Source organism: Neurospora tetraspora (assembly GCF_033439725.1).
Source record: "Neurospora tetraspora strain CBS 560.94 chromosome Unknown B0H65scaffold_5, whole genome shotgun sequence".
Classification (NCBI taxonomy): Eukaryota; Fungi; Ascomycota; class Sordariomycetes; order Sordariales; family Sordariaceae; genus Neurospora; species Neurospora tetraspora.
In genome coordinates this window covers 698,619-715,881 of record NW_026944387.1, presented here as the reverse complement: position 1 = coordinate 715,881, position 17,263 = coordinate 698,619, and the positions used below count along the sequence as shown (strand labels likewise).

The 17,263-nt window shown below is 48.9% G+C and overlaps 3 protein-coding genes across 3 annotated transcripts; 2 read left to right on the top strand and 1 right to left on the bottom strand.

Moving 5' to 3' along the window:
- Positions 1 to 3,567: 3,567 nt before the first annotated feature.
- B0H65DRAFT_218701 (kinase-like domain-containing protein) lies at positions 3,568 to 6,965 on the bottom strand. The gene is made up of 3 exons (XM_062822019.1): positions 6,032 to 6,965; positions 5,316 to 5,952; positions 3,568 to 5,254 (listed from the first exon to the last, which is right to left on the bottom strand). Exons 1-3 carry the CDS (start codon positions 6,539 to 6,541, stop codon positions 3,816 to 3,818), a joined length of 2,586 nt encoding a protein of 861 aa, XP_062680204.1. The 5' UTR covers positions 6,542 to 6,965; the 3' UTR covers positions 3,568 to 3,815.
- A 729-nt stretch (positions 6,966 to 7,694) lies between these two features.
- B0H65DRAFT_218680 (uncharacterized protein) lies at positions 7,695 to 8,420 on the top strand. Its single transcript, XM_062822018.1, has one exon. It carries the CDS (start codon positions 7,755 to 7,757, stop codon positions 8,190 to 8,192), a length of 438 nt encoding a protein of 145 aa, XP_062680203.1. The 5' UTR covers positions 7,695 to 7,754; the 3' UTR covers positions 8,193 to 8,420.
- A 1,746-nt stretch (positions 8,421 to 10,166) lies between these two features.
- On the top strand, positions 10,167 to 15,892 carry B0H65DRAFT_575607 (uncharacterized protein; the record flags this gene model as incomplete). The annotated part of the gene is made up of 8 exons (XM_062830625.1): positions 10,167 to 10,372; positions 10,435 to 12,137; positions 12,207 to 12,410; positions 13,938 to 14,801; positions 14,886 to 14,922; positions 14,979 to 15,114; positions 15,171 to 15,523; positions 15,601 to 15,892. The coding sequence occupies 8 exons, from the start codon at positions 10,167 to 10,169 to the stop codon at positions 15,890 to 15,892; spliced, it is 3,795 nt and encodes a 1,264-aa protein (XP_062680202.1).
- Positions 15,893 to 17,263: the final 1,371 nt, after the last annotated feature.

Genomic DNA, 17,263 nt, shown 5'->3' with positions numbered 1-17,263 from the left:
TAGAGAAATTATATAAAGCTTAATCGCTTTTCTTATATATTTCAACGTGGCCGCACAGCCAAGAGCAACTGGCTGTATACTTGGACGACGGAGAGTAGGCCGACCGCCTCCTCAATTGGGTATTGAGATTGGGACGGCTCCGAGAATACCGTCTAGCAGTTAAGTTGGCCTCAGGGATAACACATCAGTCGATAGTAAGATATCGGCGATGCGTTAACGTCATTATTCACCAAGCGGTGGGTGAGCACCGCTATGGTAGGAAACGCAGGTGCCGGCCTCGCGGCCGGGCAAGGGGCGGGGCTTTTTATCCGGCAGACGGAAGTATGTACGGTTTTCCCTCCGAAAATAGGTGAAGGACCCCATGCCCATCGGGCGCTTAGTATATAGTTACTAGCATAGGGAATAAGACTACTATCACTATATATTTCAACGGTAAACCTATTCGTATTAAATTATTTTTATATTTTATTAGGTTTAATACTAAAGATTCGATATAAGGCGTTGGTAATATAGTTAAATTTATTATAAAAATTATTACGTTCGGTATAAAATAGGGTATTAATTTTACTATTAATATAAACTCTTTATTTCTTCTTATTGGTAAGGGCATTAGGGAAGAATATGCTAACGTTAAAGAATTTCTATTAAATAGATTTATTATTAAAAATATTAACCGGCATACTAAATTTTTTATTAAAAATAACATTATTACAAAGCTTAAATTCCTTAAAACAATTATATAAATCTTCGAATATTTTATAGAGGGTAATATTATTTATTATAGTACTATTACTATTAGCTTTAGCTAATTATTAAAAGGTATTAAAAGAAGCGTTAGCGAAACGTATTAAAGGTTATAAAATATTTATAAATTAATTACTTTAACAGAAAAATCAATGTAATAAGGGAATTAAAATAGGAGGAATTTATATAGGGGGAATTTAAACGGAAATTAATTAAACCGAGGAAAATATATTTTATTCCTAAACTTAACGAACTTAATAAATTTATTTAATTATACGGGTTCGCTTTTCGGTTTAATAAAATTAATATTTAATTTCTTTTTTATTAGCGGAGGCTCTTTCTTATTAAATGAACTCTTCGGGAATTATCTTTATAATATAAATAAAAATATAACGGCCGGTTAATAGAAGTAATATATTATAATGGCTATAAATAGGCTATTAATAAACATTATCGAATAGGGGTAAGTAATTAACGTAATTAATCCAAAAAAGTTTTATTTAGTTAATAAAGTTAGTAACATTATATAAATCTTTAGCGTTAATTATAGTAGTATTATTAATAATATTAATAAAGTTTATAATATATTAAAGCTAATTAATAATAGAATTATCGGTTTATTAAGTAGGATTACGCCGAGCGGCGGCCGGAGCGGGTAAGTTAAAATTGGGCTTTATATTATTTTAAGTAAAGTATAAAGTATTTTAGACCGGATTAACGAAATAAATTGGAAATTTATTAATTATAATTAATTTCGGCTATATAAAAGCTTACTTTTATTACTATTTTTAAATAAATTTAATTAGAATTTCTATTTGTACTATATTAGCGAAATACTTAGTAATAGGATTAATTGCAAATTACTAGGTAAAATTAGTAGCGATTTCAATAATTAAATTAATACGGGAAATAACGGATTCAATAAGCGAAAATAAACGAAAGGATTAAACGGGGTAAGAAAACTATTTTACTAAAATTAGTAATAAAAAAGGAAAAATAAAAATTTAAATAAAATTTACAAGAGGCAGCGCATTAATTATTTTAACGGTATCGGAAAAATTATTAAACGAAGATTAAAAGTTAGAAGCGACGGAAGTATTAATACTAGGGGGAATTAATATATTAGCGACTATTTCAATAATATTGTCGTTAATTTTATATTGAGTAGCTTTATTATTATTAACTTTTAATTTAATTATATATTATTACTAATAACTTTTTTAAAATTAAATAGAAGCGCTATCTCTTTTTTAAGGAAAAATTAAATTTAACGTCCTTTAAAAGGGTATTTAATGATAAAATTACAATATTTACGTAGAATTTATTAAACTTCTTTATTAATTGTATTAATATCGATAATCCAGCCTTTATTGTAAATATTATTATTAATTTCATTGGCCTAGTCCTTTTAAATTTCGATTTGGCCAGTTTCTATATTAAAGCGAAACTTAGCAGCTTTAATAAAAAGTTCGGCGGCCGGAGGAGTAAAACGTTCTTCGTAATAAAATTAGGATTAGAATACTATAAATTTAAAAACTTAATATACTTTACGTATTAGACTATCGTCTTAAAATTTAAAAGCTGTTTAGGGAATATAATTGCCGTTTAATATCGTAAAAGTTAATTTTGAAATTTGAGGGGATAATAAAAGAATTATAAAGAAAGGGGGCTTAAAATTAAGCGGGATAAGTAAGTACTTAGTTTGAAAGGGTAAATTGAATAAGTAGTAATAAATCTAATAAATTATTATTAAAACTAACGAAACGAAGATAGAATTTCCCCTTTTACGAAAGGAAGAAACGAAAAAGGATATAAAGAATAAAGAATAATAAAATCGGTTTAAAATTGAATTATAGGCATTACTTATTACGCGAAGCGATACTTTATAAATAATATTAATATAAAATAATAGAGTAAATAATTAATTATTAAATAGAATAATAGTACGTAACAGTTGACGATAATCTTATTAAAGGAAATTAAAGATAAATATTATCGAGAGTCTTAATTTGGGACTTCGTATACGATTTTATAGAGTATAAGCAAAATAGACGTTAGGTTGATATAATATGAATTAATGATCCAATTAATTTTGACGGAGGTTGATAGGGAGAGCACTCTTATATAACATATCCTGCTCGATAGAGCAGTCCCACGCTCAACAGAGTATATGCCAAGATAGAGTGGGGCATTCAGGCACCTGCCTGGAATATCCCATAACACTTGTTATCATCCAGTTCACATCACGATGAGATTCTCAACCACTTGGTTATTGATGAAGTCCCAGCAACTTGCTCCAAGAACCCCAAAAGTCACTACTCCTTATTTCTACTACATATACAAAGAAGAAGCAAGAATCATGACCACCACTGAAAGTAGGTACCTTACATCAGCTCTCGTACCGTGACTGTCCGCCTTGTCTCTTGATGGGGTGTGGGTGCAATTAAAAAAGAATTATTAGTCTGTAGATAAAAGTTAAAGCCGTTATAACCCCCTCCTTCCTTGCTGTAAAAGCCAAAAGCCAAAGAAAAGCAAACCGCAACTCTCTCTTTACTGCTTCCGTCTGCTGCTGCCATGCCTCGCAAAAAAAGGACTCGCAAAAACGAAATCAGACATGAGTGTGTAAGTAGTGACGACCCCAATCGTGAGTGAGAAAAACGACCGACCGACCAGACCAATACCAGTCCAGAGTATGTGTGAGAGTGTGAGAGTGTAAGCGAGAGTGTTGTGCGCGCAAGTACATGAAATAAGAACAACCCGCAAACACAAAATCCTGTTTCCTTTTTCCCCTTTGTGACACCCGTCCCTTTTCTTTCTTGTTTTATAGTTTTGAGCGAGAGAGTAGAAGTCCGGTCTCAGACCCAAGACTCCTTTCTCAAGACTGAGCGAGACAATTAAGGGGGAAAGTTCAGGTAGCGTAGGTGACTCCCCAACGCAGAACGCCCATACTGTCAAATCATCAAAAGCACATTTTGCTCACCCTCGCAACCATCCGCTTGCTTTCCATGCTGTCATCATCCATGCCAGCAACCTTACAGTACAATCCAACAAACTTCAACCCAATCAGTCCATTACAGTCGCAGCTCCCGAACAATCTTCTCCGCCAAGGCCTTATACTGCCAAGTGTTTCCGGCGAGCCTCTTGAACTGGACACCGTGCAGACTGACAATCGGGACCTTGACGATCAAGATCTCGAACTCGATATCATTGCCGCCCTCGGTCATTACCGTCGGTTGTCGTTCGGCGTGGTTGATGCTGGGCGTATGCAGACAGCTGAAACCACCCTTGATCTCAGTAAAGTCAACGCCAAGCACCCGCAACACTCGCTTGATATCCGCCCTTATTTCAGAGAGAGGTCTTGTCGAGGTTGTGGATACGCTGAAGATACCCTTGAGGAACACAGGCTTGGCCAGATCGGGATCTTCAGGCTCTAGCCTCTCGTTGGAACCGCCCGAGGTCTCGCCTCTTGGGTCGCTATCCACCAGCTCAGCGTCCGTCTCTTCGCGGACAGAGTGGTGATGGCTCTGGTAGCTTCTTTGAGGCTCTGTTGTTTGTGACTGAGCCTGCTGAGCAGCGGCCTCGGCCTCGCGCTTGGCTCGTCGCATCTGGATGGACTCCCTCCGAGCGTGGCCGAGCGACTTGGCGCGCATGGACATGGAACCCCGGAGGGGCGGCTTGCCGTCCGTTGAGTTAGCTGTCGCTGGAGGCTCCTTTCGCTTGTCACGGGTGCTAAGTCTGCGGAGGATACCGGCGGCCGTGCTCTCCTTCTTGGCGGGGACCATATCGGGCGAGAGTAGACCACTCTTGATGGGCTCCCTAGGCTGATCCTCACTGTGCGACCTTGTCCTTTGTCGGCTCCGTGGTTCGGCATTGTGGACGGGCTGTGGTGGCACGATATCGGCAAGGGAATGTTTCTCCCTTGGTCGGACAACGGGAGAAGGAGGTACTGGTACCTGTGTCTGTGATGACGAAGGTGGCTGCTGTGCCTTGGATGGTTGTTGCAAGTCAATGTGGACGTGGTTGCGCTCGCGCTCGAGCTTTTCGCGAACCAGATAGTAAATGGAAACAAGAGGGTCGAAAGCGTTAAGAGGATCATCGCCAAGGGGAAGACCCTCAGAACTGGTGGCAGTCAGCGTGTCCTTGCTCGTCACAGAATTCCTTCTCTTGTAGAAATCGAAACCAAAGCCACGCTTCTTCTCGGCATCTTTCGGGACTGGCTCCGGTCGTTCTCTCTCCTTTTCAAGACGGCGGATGGCGGCCTGGTACTTGGGCGACTTAATGCGCTTGGTCAACTCTGCTGTGATATACTCTGGAGGCCCAAACTTGAAACCGGTCATCTGCGAAATGACTTCGGGATCGAGGGGAAGCGTCAGGGGCTCGCGGCGCGGGAGGTAGTTATCGGGGGGTCCGTTGTAACCCTTGAGCATCCAAGGGTGGTTCATGACCTCATGCATGGTGGCTCGCTGTTTGGGGTCAGTCACCAACATGCGCGAGATGAGGTGCTTGCATTCTGCAGACAGCCAAGTTAGCATGCTGTCCAGTGAGGTCAGGGATTGTGTGTGGAAACATACCCGAAGAAAGCCAATTGGGATAGTCAACTACGCCCTTCTTGATTTTCTGGTGAAGAGCGGGCATGTACTGGTCGTCAAACGGAACCTTGCCGCACACCAACACAAACAGAACAACACCAAAGCTCCATACGTCAACCTCGGGACCAGTGTATGGCCTTGCCTGCAAAAGCTCGGGAGCGGCAAAGTAGAGACTGCCGCAGTATGTCTTGAGTTTCCTATCCTCCTCTGGGGAGAAAAGGTTGCTGAGACCGAAATCAATAATCTTGATGTCGCCAGTCTTGCTGATCAGGATGTTCTCGATCTTCAAGTCGCGATGCACAATGCTGTTGCGGTGGCAATAGTCGACGGCACTGGCTATTTGGCGAGCGAACTTGCGAGCCTGTTTCTCCTTAAGCTTACCGTGGGAAATGATGTAGTCCAGCATTTGGCCGCCATTAACGTATTCAAAAAGCATGTACCAATGCCACCTTGTTCGCAAATTATCGCGGAGTCCGCAAATGTACTGATGGTTCAGGAGGCTGACGATAGCCGCCTCACGGGCGTTACGGTCTTCCCTAGCGGCATCGGCCTTTTCACGTTCTTCCCTCGACTGTCGGCCATCGTCGGGCGATACTCTCTCAATGATCTTGCAGGCAACCTAAAAACAGAGAAAGAAAGGTAAGAGTTAGCTAAAGAAACGGAACAACCGGGATGTCGCATTTGATGGGTTGACTTGCCAATTCATTGGTGCCCTCCTTTTTCGCCAGCTTGACCTTGCCCATGCTACCCTGACCAATTGTCTTGATGAAGGCATAGTTACCGGAAGGCGCGGGGATCACGGTACGGTATCGCTGCTTGGTGGTGCCGGTGGCACTGCGGTGTGTCGAGGTAGCTGCGTCGGCGCCATTGCGATGGTCGTCCCCGGCGCTGGGGTGGCCGTGGGGAGCGGCAGCAGCAGCGGCAGCGGACATGTCGGGCTGCTGATGGTGATGCTGCTGCTGTTGTGAAGGATGGTGGTGGTGTCTCGACGATGTGGCCGTGGTAGTGGTAGCTGCTGCTGCGGTTGCTCCTGAGGCAGATCGCTGACTGCTCCGGCGGTGGGGACGCGAGGCTTCAGCTCTGCTGGTTGATTCGGACCGCGGCAGTGGTGGCTCTGGTCGTGATGTGGTAGGGGGACGCCGAGTCCGAACAGACTGTGACCGGATGGGGAGTTCGGCGGCGGCGCCAGAGGAGAGTGTCGTCGCCATGGGGGGTGGAGACGCGTGTGGTGGTACGGAGTACTCTTTTGGTCTGAAGCAAAGGGGATTTCCCAGGGTGATGGAGCCGGGTTGGCGGTAGGGCGGTCGGAGTCCTGATCCCTAGTCGCAGCCGGGGGAGGACGGGGGTCGGGGGTCGGGGGTCTTGGGGTGTTCTGGTCGAGTCTCAGTCGGCGAAGCCAATGGTTGACTATAGGCGAGTAGAGATGACTACCTGGATACGGCTTGGTCGATTACGAGGATTGTGGAGGGCGGATATGTCGTGGTATTTGTCCGGACTGACCTCGTGGTGCAAGTCGCAAGATTACAGTCGGGCCCGGGAGCCTAATTCAGGACCTAATCCAGGGCTCAGGTACAAAGCGAAATGGGCGTAATGGGGAATCTGGTCTCGAGCGATCCACGCGAATTCGGTTGCGGGAGAGAAGTAGTGGAGAGTGGGAGTACTAGGTGAAAATGCAAGGAGGGAGCGAAATGCTGTACTCCGGCTGCCCGATGCCGAAAACGATCCAGGATTTTGGGTTGGTGCTGTGCAGGGCAGTGTTGCAAGTTGAGATGAAGCAGCAGATTGTTGGGAGGAGTTGTGGAAGTGCAGTCCGCAGTCAGGTCCGGCGGAGAACAACAGGACGGGAGCTTTGGTCGCTGTGAGGGTCAGTCGAGGAGAGGTGCCCGTGCTTCGATTGAGTTAGACGGGAGTTGGTTCAACCTTGGCACATGTGTCAAACCTCGAGACGGCGTTCCCGACAGCAACTCTTGTGACGGGGTGAGCGAGCTGCGAGGTAAATGTAAGAAGTTGTCTAGAGAGGTGTTGTTGACAAAAGTCAAATAATGGTCGGAAAGGGTTAATGATTGTCTGCCCGGTCTTGTGTTGTCTCTGGCCAAGTCGGGATGGCGGAAGCAGGGCAGTGGAGACAGGATGCAAGCACAGTGAAGGGGCCCGACGGGGAGGCTTTGGAGATGGGCCCGCTGCGTCGGCCACTGACAAAGAATTGGTGGTTGGGTTTTGCAGTGAGACGGACGGGGCGCCCTGGGCAAGGGACTTGGAGTGGGTCTACCTCTTTAGTGCTATTGCTCGAGGTACTTCTGCCTCTCATCTGTTAACATGTGGGAATATCTGTCCGCCTTCTTCAAGCGTCACCGCCAGGTCGACCGCTTTTGAAAAGAGATCAGGCCCGATATAAAAACAAAGATCTGTGATTGTTTCAACATGATCCCAGACATCCTAAGAACCAGGCCGGCGGGTATGATTCACTTGTCAGGTCAGTTCCCAGTTTCTGGGGTGAATGATGAGGTTGCCTTGAATAGGAGCGCGCTTAACACCACAGATGACACTATACCGAACGCTAAACATCAGCCTCTTTTGACCTCCTCCACAGCCAGAACTCCGGAGACATTGAAGGTGAGGCACGGTAACGGACAGACGAGGCCATCACCAACGGCTACAATTTCGAGTCTATCCTCTCGTGTTAAGTATTGCCATGTAGTCCTTCTCCTGACCTTTGCCTCGAATGGTCTTCCTTTTCTCCTGGCCTGGACCCAATGTTGTCCATTTCTTGAGGACCACCGAGGCACACCAAAGAAAGGGACCACCAAGAACCACCGGGGGATCCAGCAGTTCCAAGGCAATCCGGCATCTCATTTGTGAATTTCAGTCACCATGAGAAAAAGGACAAGGAAGGCCAGGACACTTGAGGAGGGCCGTGCATTTCTAAACCCACAAAGGGCACAGTTGTCGTTCGTGATCATCCTTCTTGGCCGGCGCCCTTCAACCGCATCCACCCTTCCTCCACAACATGTTCCCCTCAAAAGCCCCTGAAGCCATTCCGATATCTTGACATGTGAGTCGGATGTTGACCTTGGTATAACCAAACTTATAGGCAGCTAACTATTCTTTTTGAGACTGATCAAAAGATTAGGAATAAACGACCAATTGACCGCTCTTCACTATTCAGCACAGAATCTTTTAACATCTCATCGTCTCTCACAGCTTGGATCGGGATCCGCTGTTGGCGTGGTGGGGAGTTTGACGACCTGCCCTCCGCCGCGGAGCTCTTTTGATTCGTTCTCGACCAAAACCGGTCCCAGACTCCAATGCCACGTCTACAGCACCCGGAAAAGGCCCGCGGCGAGCTTCGAGAAGGATGCAACTCCTGGATCCCATCTGACTGGCCAGAAGCTGGGGTTCAAGAGACGGGCAGCTTCAGACTGGTGCCAGCAATTCAGGAGAGAATGCTTGTCTCCGGGATGCCCTCCTTCAGCTCGGACGGGAACTGTCAGATTTGGGATACTCTCTCTTGACTGATACATCTCGAAAAAGGAAGCTCTCTGTGCCACACCGCAGCCTTGATACTGCAACATTGGATATCGCGGAATGGCGGCCGTGCCTCAAGCCCACGACTTGCGGGGAAGCTTTGCCCAATGGCAGCTCTGGTGCAGTGAGCGTCGGAGTGCAAGGCAACCTTATCACCAGACTCTTTTCAGAAACTTGAGCTGAGTCGACATGGGACGGGATGGTAAGTACTATGCAACTTTCTTCTTCTGACTCTCATTGCCGGCTGTCCTCATCACCCCAATCACCAGAGGAGGCCGGTGTTGTACAGCATGAGACATCCGTTTCTGTGCGGGAGACATTTGAAAGCATTTTTAATCACTCCTTTGGAATCTCACGATATCCACGCGGAAAGACCTGAAACGTTACAAAGAATTTTCCCAGGATATCAAACAAAATGCGTGGAAAAAAGACCGAAATATCAAGGATCGACCAACAATGCGTACCGGATATTGCCCGCTGAAATGATATCATGCTGCGGATCAAAGCGATATTTCCAAGACAGGAACCTGATCACCTCTCCAGGTTGTTGGGTTACAGTTATCACCTTCATGCGGGGTTTCCAACCGTCTCGTCGTCTTGAACAGATTTGTGCAATGTGAGGCTTGATAGGTATTCATCATCTTCGTCCGTGTTTGTCCAGCAAAGAATGAAATTCATCGGCTTGTTTCATGATGCCGAGCAAACACAACTGGGCTGCATTCGGCGGGCCGAGATGCTGCACTTGCAATTCCACTTTCTGCCGTCTGAAGCTCTCGGGCGCCAGCGGACGGACGCCCGGATCCAGCCCGTCGGGAGAGGTTCCAACGGTCTGATCCACGGCTCTGATATTGAAAGCGACTTTGCGGCTCAACATGGCAGAAGAATTGATGCTTCCATCGGTCAATGAGTTTCAACATAAAGTGAACAGGAATGTCTTGCTTCTTTCGTCTTTCGGTCTGGTCTCAACCGTCGGGCTTCTAAAATCACACAAGTTTCAGGGCACTTTCCCCAGGGACAGCCCCTGTCGTCGAGCGCCGTCCCCGCATCGGCAGCGGCAGAATGACCCCGCTCCGTTCTAGAACTGGTACCGCCTTCCCTTTTGACCGCTGACATGCCTGCCCCTGCCAGCTGGCCAAGAAGCCCCGGAGCAAGGCTGAACAGCGCCCTAAATTTAGCGACCGTCGCGTTCCATCACGAACCACCCACACCTTCCAGCTTGCATAGAGCTAGCTTGTGCTGAGCTTCAGCCTCGAATTCCACATTTGTCAACACACGATATAATCACCCTTTCGACCACCCATCCTCTCCATGTCCTACAAGAGGTCACGCGCAACTTTCGAGGCCGATCTTACTGCTCAACAATCACCCTACGTTTTCTTCGGCACACCTCTTCCACCGCGCGACCCCGAAGTTCGCGACGATGGCTCCTACGTACCGATCTGGAAGCAGGAGGTGAGGGACGAGAGAGGGAGGAAAAGACTACACGGCGCATTCACAGGAGGATTCAGTGCAGGGTATGTATAGCTCCTTTCCACGAAGACCGCTCTCACTTTTTGCTAACAATAACCTCCATTAGCTACTTTAACACCGTCGGCTCCAAAGAAGGATGGACACCCTCGACATTTGTCTCATCACGAACCAACCGTCACAAAGATGCCCCGAAAGCTGTCCAACAACGACCGGAGGACTTTATGGACGAGGAGGATCTTGCCGATGCTGAAGAAGCCAAGAAAATCCAGACCAACGCCGCCTTCGCCGGGCTAGGCTCGACCGCGAACGATGCCACACGAGCGAGCAGCCTTATGGGCCTCTTTCGTACCCAGGGTGAAACTATGGGTGTGAAACTACTCAAGAAGATGGGCTGGAGGGAAGGTCAAGGCATTGGCCCCAAGGTACGGAGGAAAGCGCGACTCGAGCTGCAGAACGATGCGACTGCCCAAGGGGGAACTTTCCTCTTTGCGCCGGAAAACGTACCCATGATTGCGTTTGTGAAGAAGACGGATCGCAAGGGCTTAGGGTACGCGGGAGAGAGCAGACTGACGCCAATCGGTCTGTCGGGGTCAAAGAAAAGCAGTCACGGTGACACGGACGACGAAGATGAAGACGACTACGGCTCGCTGGGACGACCAAAACTCACAATAGGCGGGGCTCGGAAGAAGGAAACCAACAAGGTTCGAGGAGGTATAGGGATAGGCGTCCTGAATGATACCGGCTCAGACGACGAAGATCCATACGAAGTCGGCCCCAAAATATCCTACAACCGAGTAATAGGCGGAGACAAGAAGAAAAAGAAGGCTACGATAGCGGCCAACCCGACGTTACAAGCAAAACCGAAGTTCATCACCAAGAAAGCAGCATCATCAATATTAGGCAAAGTAGGGTTAGGAGTTCGCAAATGCCACGACGGCCGCCTACCCCTCGACGGGTTCGTCTTCGGCAAAGAACCCGACGCCCTCACAACCGAAACCAACTCCGAAGGAAAATACCCACCTCCCCAGATCCCTCCAGGGTGGGTATCATCCAGGACACCCAAACCGGAATCCGGCGGGTCCCCAGCAGCAAACTACGTCTCAACAGCCGACGTAGCCAAAGCCTCCACCCTCGACCCCAAAGCCCGCGCCGCCCTCCTTGGCGAAAAGCAGTTACCCGGAAAATCCGTCTTCGACTTCATCTCCCCCGCCTCTCGCGACCGTCTCGCCGCCGTCACGGGCCGCTCCGACCTGCCCCAAGCTTTCGGGGAAGTTCCCGCCGCCTACGCCCGCAGCGAAGCCGAAAAGCAACAAGAACTCCTCGACCGCGTTCCCAAACTCGACAAGGAGACCGCCATAGCCGCCATCTCCCGCGGCATCGGCGGTGGCGCGCCCTATGCTGAAGACGAGGAGAAGCGTGCACGGTATAGAGGGTACTTGGAGTTCCAAGCGGGGTTTAGACCGCAACTACCACCGAAGCCGAAGAAGTTGACGGATGAGGAGTGGTTGAGGGAGTTTCATGAGTTCTTCAATTGTGCGCGGATCTTTAAGCCGATGACGGGGTTTATGGCTAGTCGGTTTACTACGAGTTCATCGACCAAAGCTGCTACGTCAACTACTGGGGACAAAGACAGTTTGGTATCAAAACCGCCACCAAAACCAGAGGATCCAGCGGAAGAGGCGGCGAGATTGGGTATGTTTGGCACCATGACTAGGTCTACGACGGACTTTTATCCTACGAGGTTGTTGTGTAAGCGGTTTGGAGTCAAGCCGCCGGCACATGTGCAGCCTGATAATTACGATGCGACTAGTGAGAGGAAGAAGGATGACGTGTGGTCGCAGTTTCAGTCGTACGGGTATCAGGGTGGTGGTGGAGCAGGTGCTGTTGAGAGGGAGTTGTTGGGTTTGGAGTTTGGGAGCACTGGCGGCGGAGGAGGAGGAGGGAGTACGGCCATGGCTGATTTGGAAAGAGGAGGAGGAGAGGCACAGAAGCCTGCGGCTGCGGTCCTTGATACGTCGAGGAATGAGGCGTTGGAAGGGAAGAGGCCGGGAGATGAAGTGTTCAAGGCCATTTTTGGGGATAGTGATGATGATGACTGATGAAGATGGAAGTCTTGGAAGGGGACCTTGATGGTTTTATGTACCCTAATGGCTAGGTGGTCAGGGGCAGGGTTAGGGTTATGCATCATCGAATATGTCATTGACAGACACTGTATGAACAGCTTCAGTTCCAAAGCTTCAAAATCCCATCACCCGCCAATCCTGATGTCAAACGTATGAACCTTCTTGAACAGCATCGGTCTCCCCAAATTGCTATATGCACGAGACAATCCCCAACCGTGATGTTGGTCTGTTGACATGGTGATTGGTCCGTAGACGGGCGGCTACAGAAGCAGGGACTGTGCTGCTTGGAAGCTTGGCTCACTTGGCAGCTAACAATTGGCAGCTCGAGCAGTGATTGGCAATTCCAGCGCCTCAGCGGTAATTTCACAGCGTGACAGCAGACAGCATGGAGCAGCACCCCTGGCCGCCCCATACAGTTGCATCAGTTGCATTTCGGGGGATCTATCCATCGCGGTGCAGTTGTTGTAAGAGTGAGAATCCTTGATCCATCGGACGGGATTGATCTCAAACAACCGGACAGGAAAAAAAGATCCAAAGTTTCTTCTGTTGTGTCCATCGGATGTCAATCGATCAATTCCGTCAGTGCTGCTGTCAACTTTGACAAGTGTGCTTGGAAGTGGAAGTTTCGCCTGTCGTCTCCCGTCTTGCCGTCCCGTCTTCTTGATTCTTTCCGCGTCATTTCTTCGCATTTCAACTTCTTACAAGTACAAATTTACCGAATCTAAGACCTGTCACACCAGAGTTATAGGTCCCTTGATTCGAGCTCCTTGATTTTCTTCTTCGAGAATCTCTTCTTTGTTTGCTTGTTCAGGACATCCACTTCCAAAGTGTCGAATTACACCGATTTCTTGCCAGAAAGCGAAACCTGTCACGAAAGAACCATTCGACCCTCTTCTGGACCTTTTCCCGCCCGGACCATCTGACATCTCAGACGACAGGGCCATCTAATTAGACGATTGGACCAGCTAGCCTAGCCTACCTCAGATTGGGCAGTGGAGGCTCGCAGGTAATTACGCCCAGGTACTTGCTGGGTATATCTGCCACGGTAATAGCATCCCACTCTCCCCGAAGAGGAACCCCAATCTTACTTGGCCCTTCACCTAATCCTAATTCCCGACCATTGTCCGCGCCAACAACATCACTCATCCATCCCATCCAATTCAACAAGTCGCGCCATTGCCATCTCCATCGCGTAACCCAATACCATCGATCCCATGCAATCAATTGACTGTGTGTGTTTTTTCAGGAAGGTAAGTCAAGACTCTTGATGGAAACAGGTCGAGGTGGAAAATAACCAAAGCAAACACTCTCCATCGCCATCAAGAGGAACACTGTGACGACTGGGTCCATGGAAACTTGGCTAACCTTTCTTCGGCTCCCCCAGCTTTATCACGTCCCTAGCCCCTTATATTAGATCCAAAATCACGACCGAATTAATTCCCAATTGCGACACCCACCCCCGTCGTCACCCTGTCTGCGCCGCGAGATTCCAGCTGCTCGTCCTCCGGGCCCATCTTCGACCACCCTCCACATCACCACAGGGCCTCTCGCCTTTCTCTCCCCAAACGGCGTAGCGCAGAAGAAGACACTGGATTGCTATCCGACCTGGACCTGGACCTGAACCTGGACAACCTGGCCCTGGATCACCATCACCTAAACCACCTGTCCGACGACAACAACACCATACCCGAGACACTTCCGCCGGGTCTTGTCTGCTTCACTGCAGAAGTCAACGGCTTCCGTCGCCCAACTACCACCACCGCTGTCGCCGGTCCTGAGCCACCATCGGCCTCTCGTTCTCCGCCACCCCAATACCCGGCGTCCGAGTCCTCTTCAGCCGGACGACCTCCGCCCTTCTCGTCGCTCTTTGCCAGTCCATCAGCGGACCCCGAACTTGCCAGTTCAGCATCCGTCTTTGAACCATTCGACGGCAAGTACGCCGCCGTTTCAGTCACCGATTTCGATAATAACGACGTCGTCAACGACCAAGACGAATTAAACGAAGTCGCATCATCGCCATCTGCCGCCCCAGCTTACGCGCCGTCCGATCCATTCGTTGTACATCATCCATCAGGAGTAGGAAGCAGTAGTAGTGCTTTTGTCGCCACCGCGCCTTCGACCTCGTCCCCCGGATTCCAGTTCCAGGACGAAACCAAGCGCGCGCTCTCTCAAAAGGAGGATACCAAGGGCGAGTCATCTCGCAAGGAGGAAGAAGCAGAGCCGCCACCGGCATATTCGGAGGGATCCAGTCCCCTCCAGTCTTTCACATATCTAATGGCTGCCGCGGGAGGAGCGTCGAGTATCATTACTCAGGTCCAGCAGGGTGGACCGCCTATTAATACCCTTGGAGGTGAGTTGGGTTGCTCTGGATGAAGGTGGTCAATTGGGCAATGTTGGGATAAAACAGAGGTTAACAATGGGGTTTGTTGGATAGATGTCGCCGCCGATGAGACGATTACTATTGACCTGCGGTAAGAATGCCCCGAAAAGATGTATTATAGCGGACGTTTACTGATTCACTTCACAGGGGAACGCGGTTCACACTATCACGCGACGAGTTGCTAACGTTACCCGAATTCGTCCTTTTGTCCCTCTTTCCCAATGGACTCTTCCCCGAAGGACACATGGGTGGCTTTGGCGAGGGAGATGCCGTACAAGTTGACGTAAGTTTGCGCGCTCACGAATTATCCACCCAGACCATCGCTAACTTCGTGACCAGTATGACCCAGCATCCCTACAATACATGCTGGAGTTCTTCCGCACAGTAGCCCAGTCCATCCCCGTAGACCCTTCCAACCCCCAAGATGGCAGCGATGGCATAGTACCCCTCGACCCGGCGTCTGGCGCAAGAGGTGATGACGGTTCTAAGCGCGCCGGCATCATTGTGCTGCGCGAGGACCTGGACTTCTACGCCATCCCCCCTCGCGCCGACCTTGGTCAGGCTGAGATGATGGAGATCAAGCGCGCGGCTGCTCGAGCGCTGCTCAAGCAGGATGGTATTTTCAGCGGGCTGAAGAAGAGTGATGAGCCGGGCACGACCGAGGCGCATTTGATTGAGATGTTGACTGCTGGGTAAGTTTTGTTCTCTGATTCTGAGCTCATCCTCCAATTCTACTCGAAAGAACAGTTTCACTAACAATACATTACAGCGGCTTCAACTACGACGACCGCTGGGGCCATCGCGCCGGCGAGCCCAACAAGGCCGTCATCTGCTCCCTCGCCCTCGCCCGCCTGCGCTCCGACATCAAGGGCAACGAGATGGGCAGCAACGCCGTCGGCATGGCCCAGAAGCTTTTGCTTTTCTGGCGCAAGCCCGCTCGCAGGTGCTGGTGGGAAGGTGTCGAGCTCGAGGGTGTCGAGGGTCTCGAGCCCGGCACGAAGCTGAAGGTGTGGATCCGCAGGGTGTGGACGCTGGAGATGAGTGTGATTGGACTGCGTTAGGTACTCGGCAGTCTCGAGCTCAGCCCGGGTCAATATGCACTGGGGTTAGTGGATGGTGGACTCGATGGTGTTGAGGAAGAGGAAGGGAAGGATGAGGAGGAGGATGAGATCATTGACGGGTTGGAGCAGCTTGTGGTGATGGAGGAAGAGTAAGGAGTAGGAGTAGGAGTGAAGGCTTGCCAGGTCGGGGGATTTTGTTGTGCCTGGTGGTCTTGCCTGGTTGATTGGTTCTTTCAAGGTGTTGGATTGGTGTGATTGGTGTTGGAAGCAAGGAAAGGGAAGGGAAGGGAAGGAAAGCAGCTCGTTCAGTTTGATATACCACTTGGGCTTTTTTTTATGTTCGTTCTTTGTTAGTTTGTTGTTGTAGAAGTTGAAGCTTGAGAGAGCATGAGTCAGATTAAGAGTGAAAAGGGAAAAGTGTTATGGCGTAATGTCTGTTTAGAATCGGCACCAGCACCAGCATATACTTTGTGTTTTCCTTCCTTAGCCAAACCGTTCCGTCAGTATATTTACCGGAGTCGACGTTGGTCCCTTTCCTTGTGTCCCGTTACTGTTGTCATTAATGGGCCGTCAATAAAATCGGAGTGTCCGTAACAAGTCAAGTGTCTACGGAGGGATACTCAGGTATGGACGTGATGTTCTCGATCCCCTTTTCTCATCCTCCGTGCCCGGTAACTCGGTAATAACCGATTATTACTTAATCACCACCTACTGTACCACATCCATTCCTTCCTTTTCCCTAGACTGTTCTTTCCTTACTAGACTAACTGCTACTTTTCCTCGCTGTGATGTACTGGGAAGGTGCGCTGTGCGCCTAACAATCAGGGGTATATAGTATACCCAGTTGCTCGGGGGTCTCCCCTCTGACAGTTCCTTTCTTCTAATTAACCACCACCTTGCTCCCACCCAAAAAAGAACCACTCCTGGCGAACTGTACCCTCCTGGCTTTCAGTAGCAGTAACCCCGAGTCCAAGGAACGAACTCAAGATCTTGCCCTTCACACCGGCTCGAATCAACCCTGCCACACCGATGGCTCCCTATCCTTCCCTTGGAAATACATGTCACTTCTCTCGGCTCCCGGCTCTCGGATCCGGACCAGTTTCCTACCTAGGTTTTTCCTGTCCCAGATCCTATTCTTTAACAGAAATTTTATACTTCTCGCACCATGCTTCCAACGTCCAGTTGGTAGTGCAACACACCAAATTACCTGAAGTGTATTAATGGTGTTGAGGAGATCCATCACCAACGGGCCGTCTCGGTCTGCAGGGTAGAGGTTGTAAGGATGTTGACGTGCAGGCACTCTCGACACTGTATCAAACTGTTTGTACAGTTGATTTCGCCATCATTGGTTCACTCGTCCTTGGGATCGAT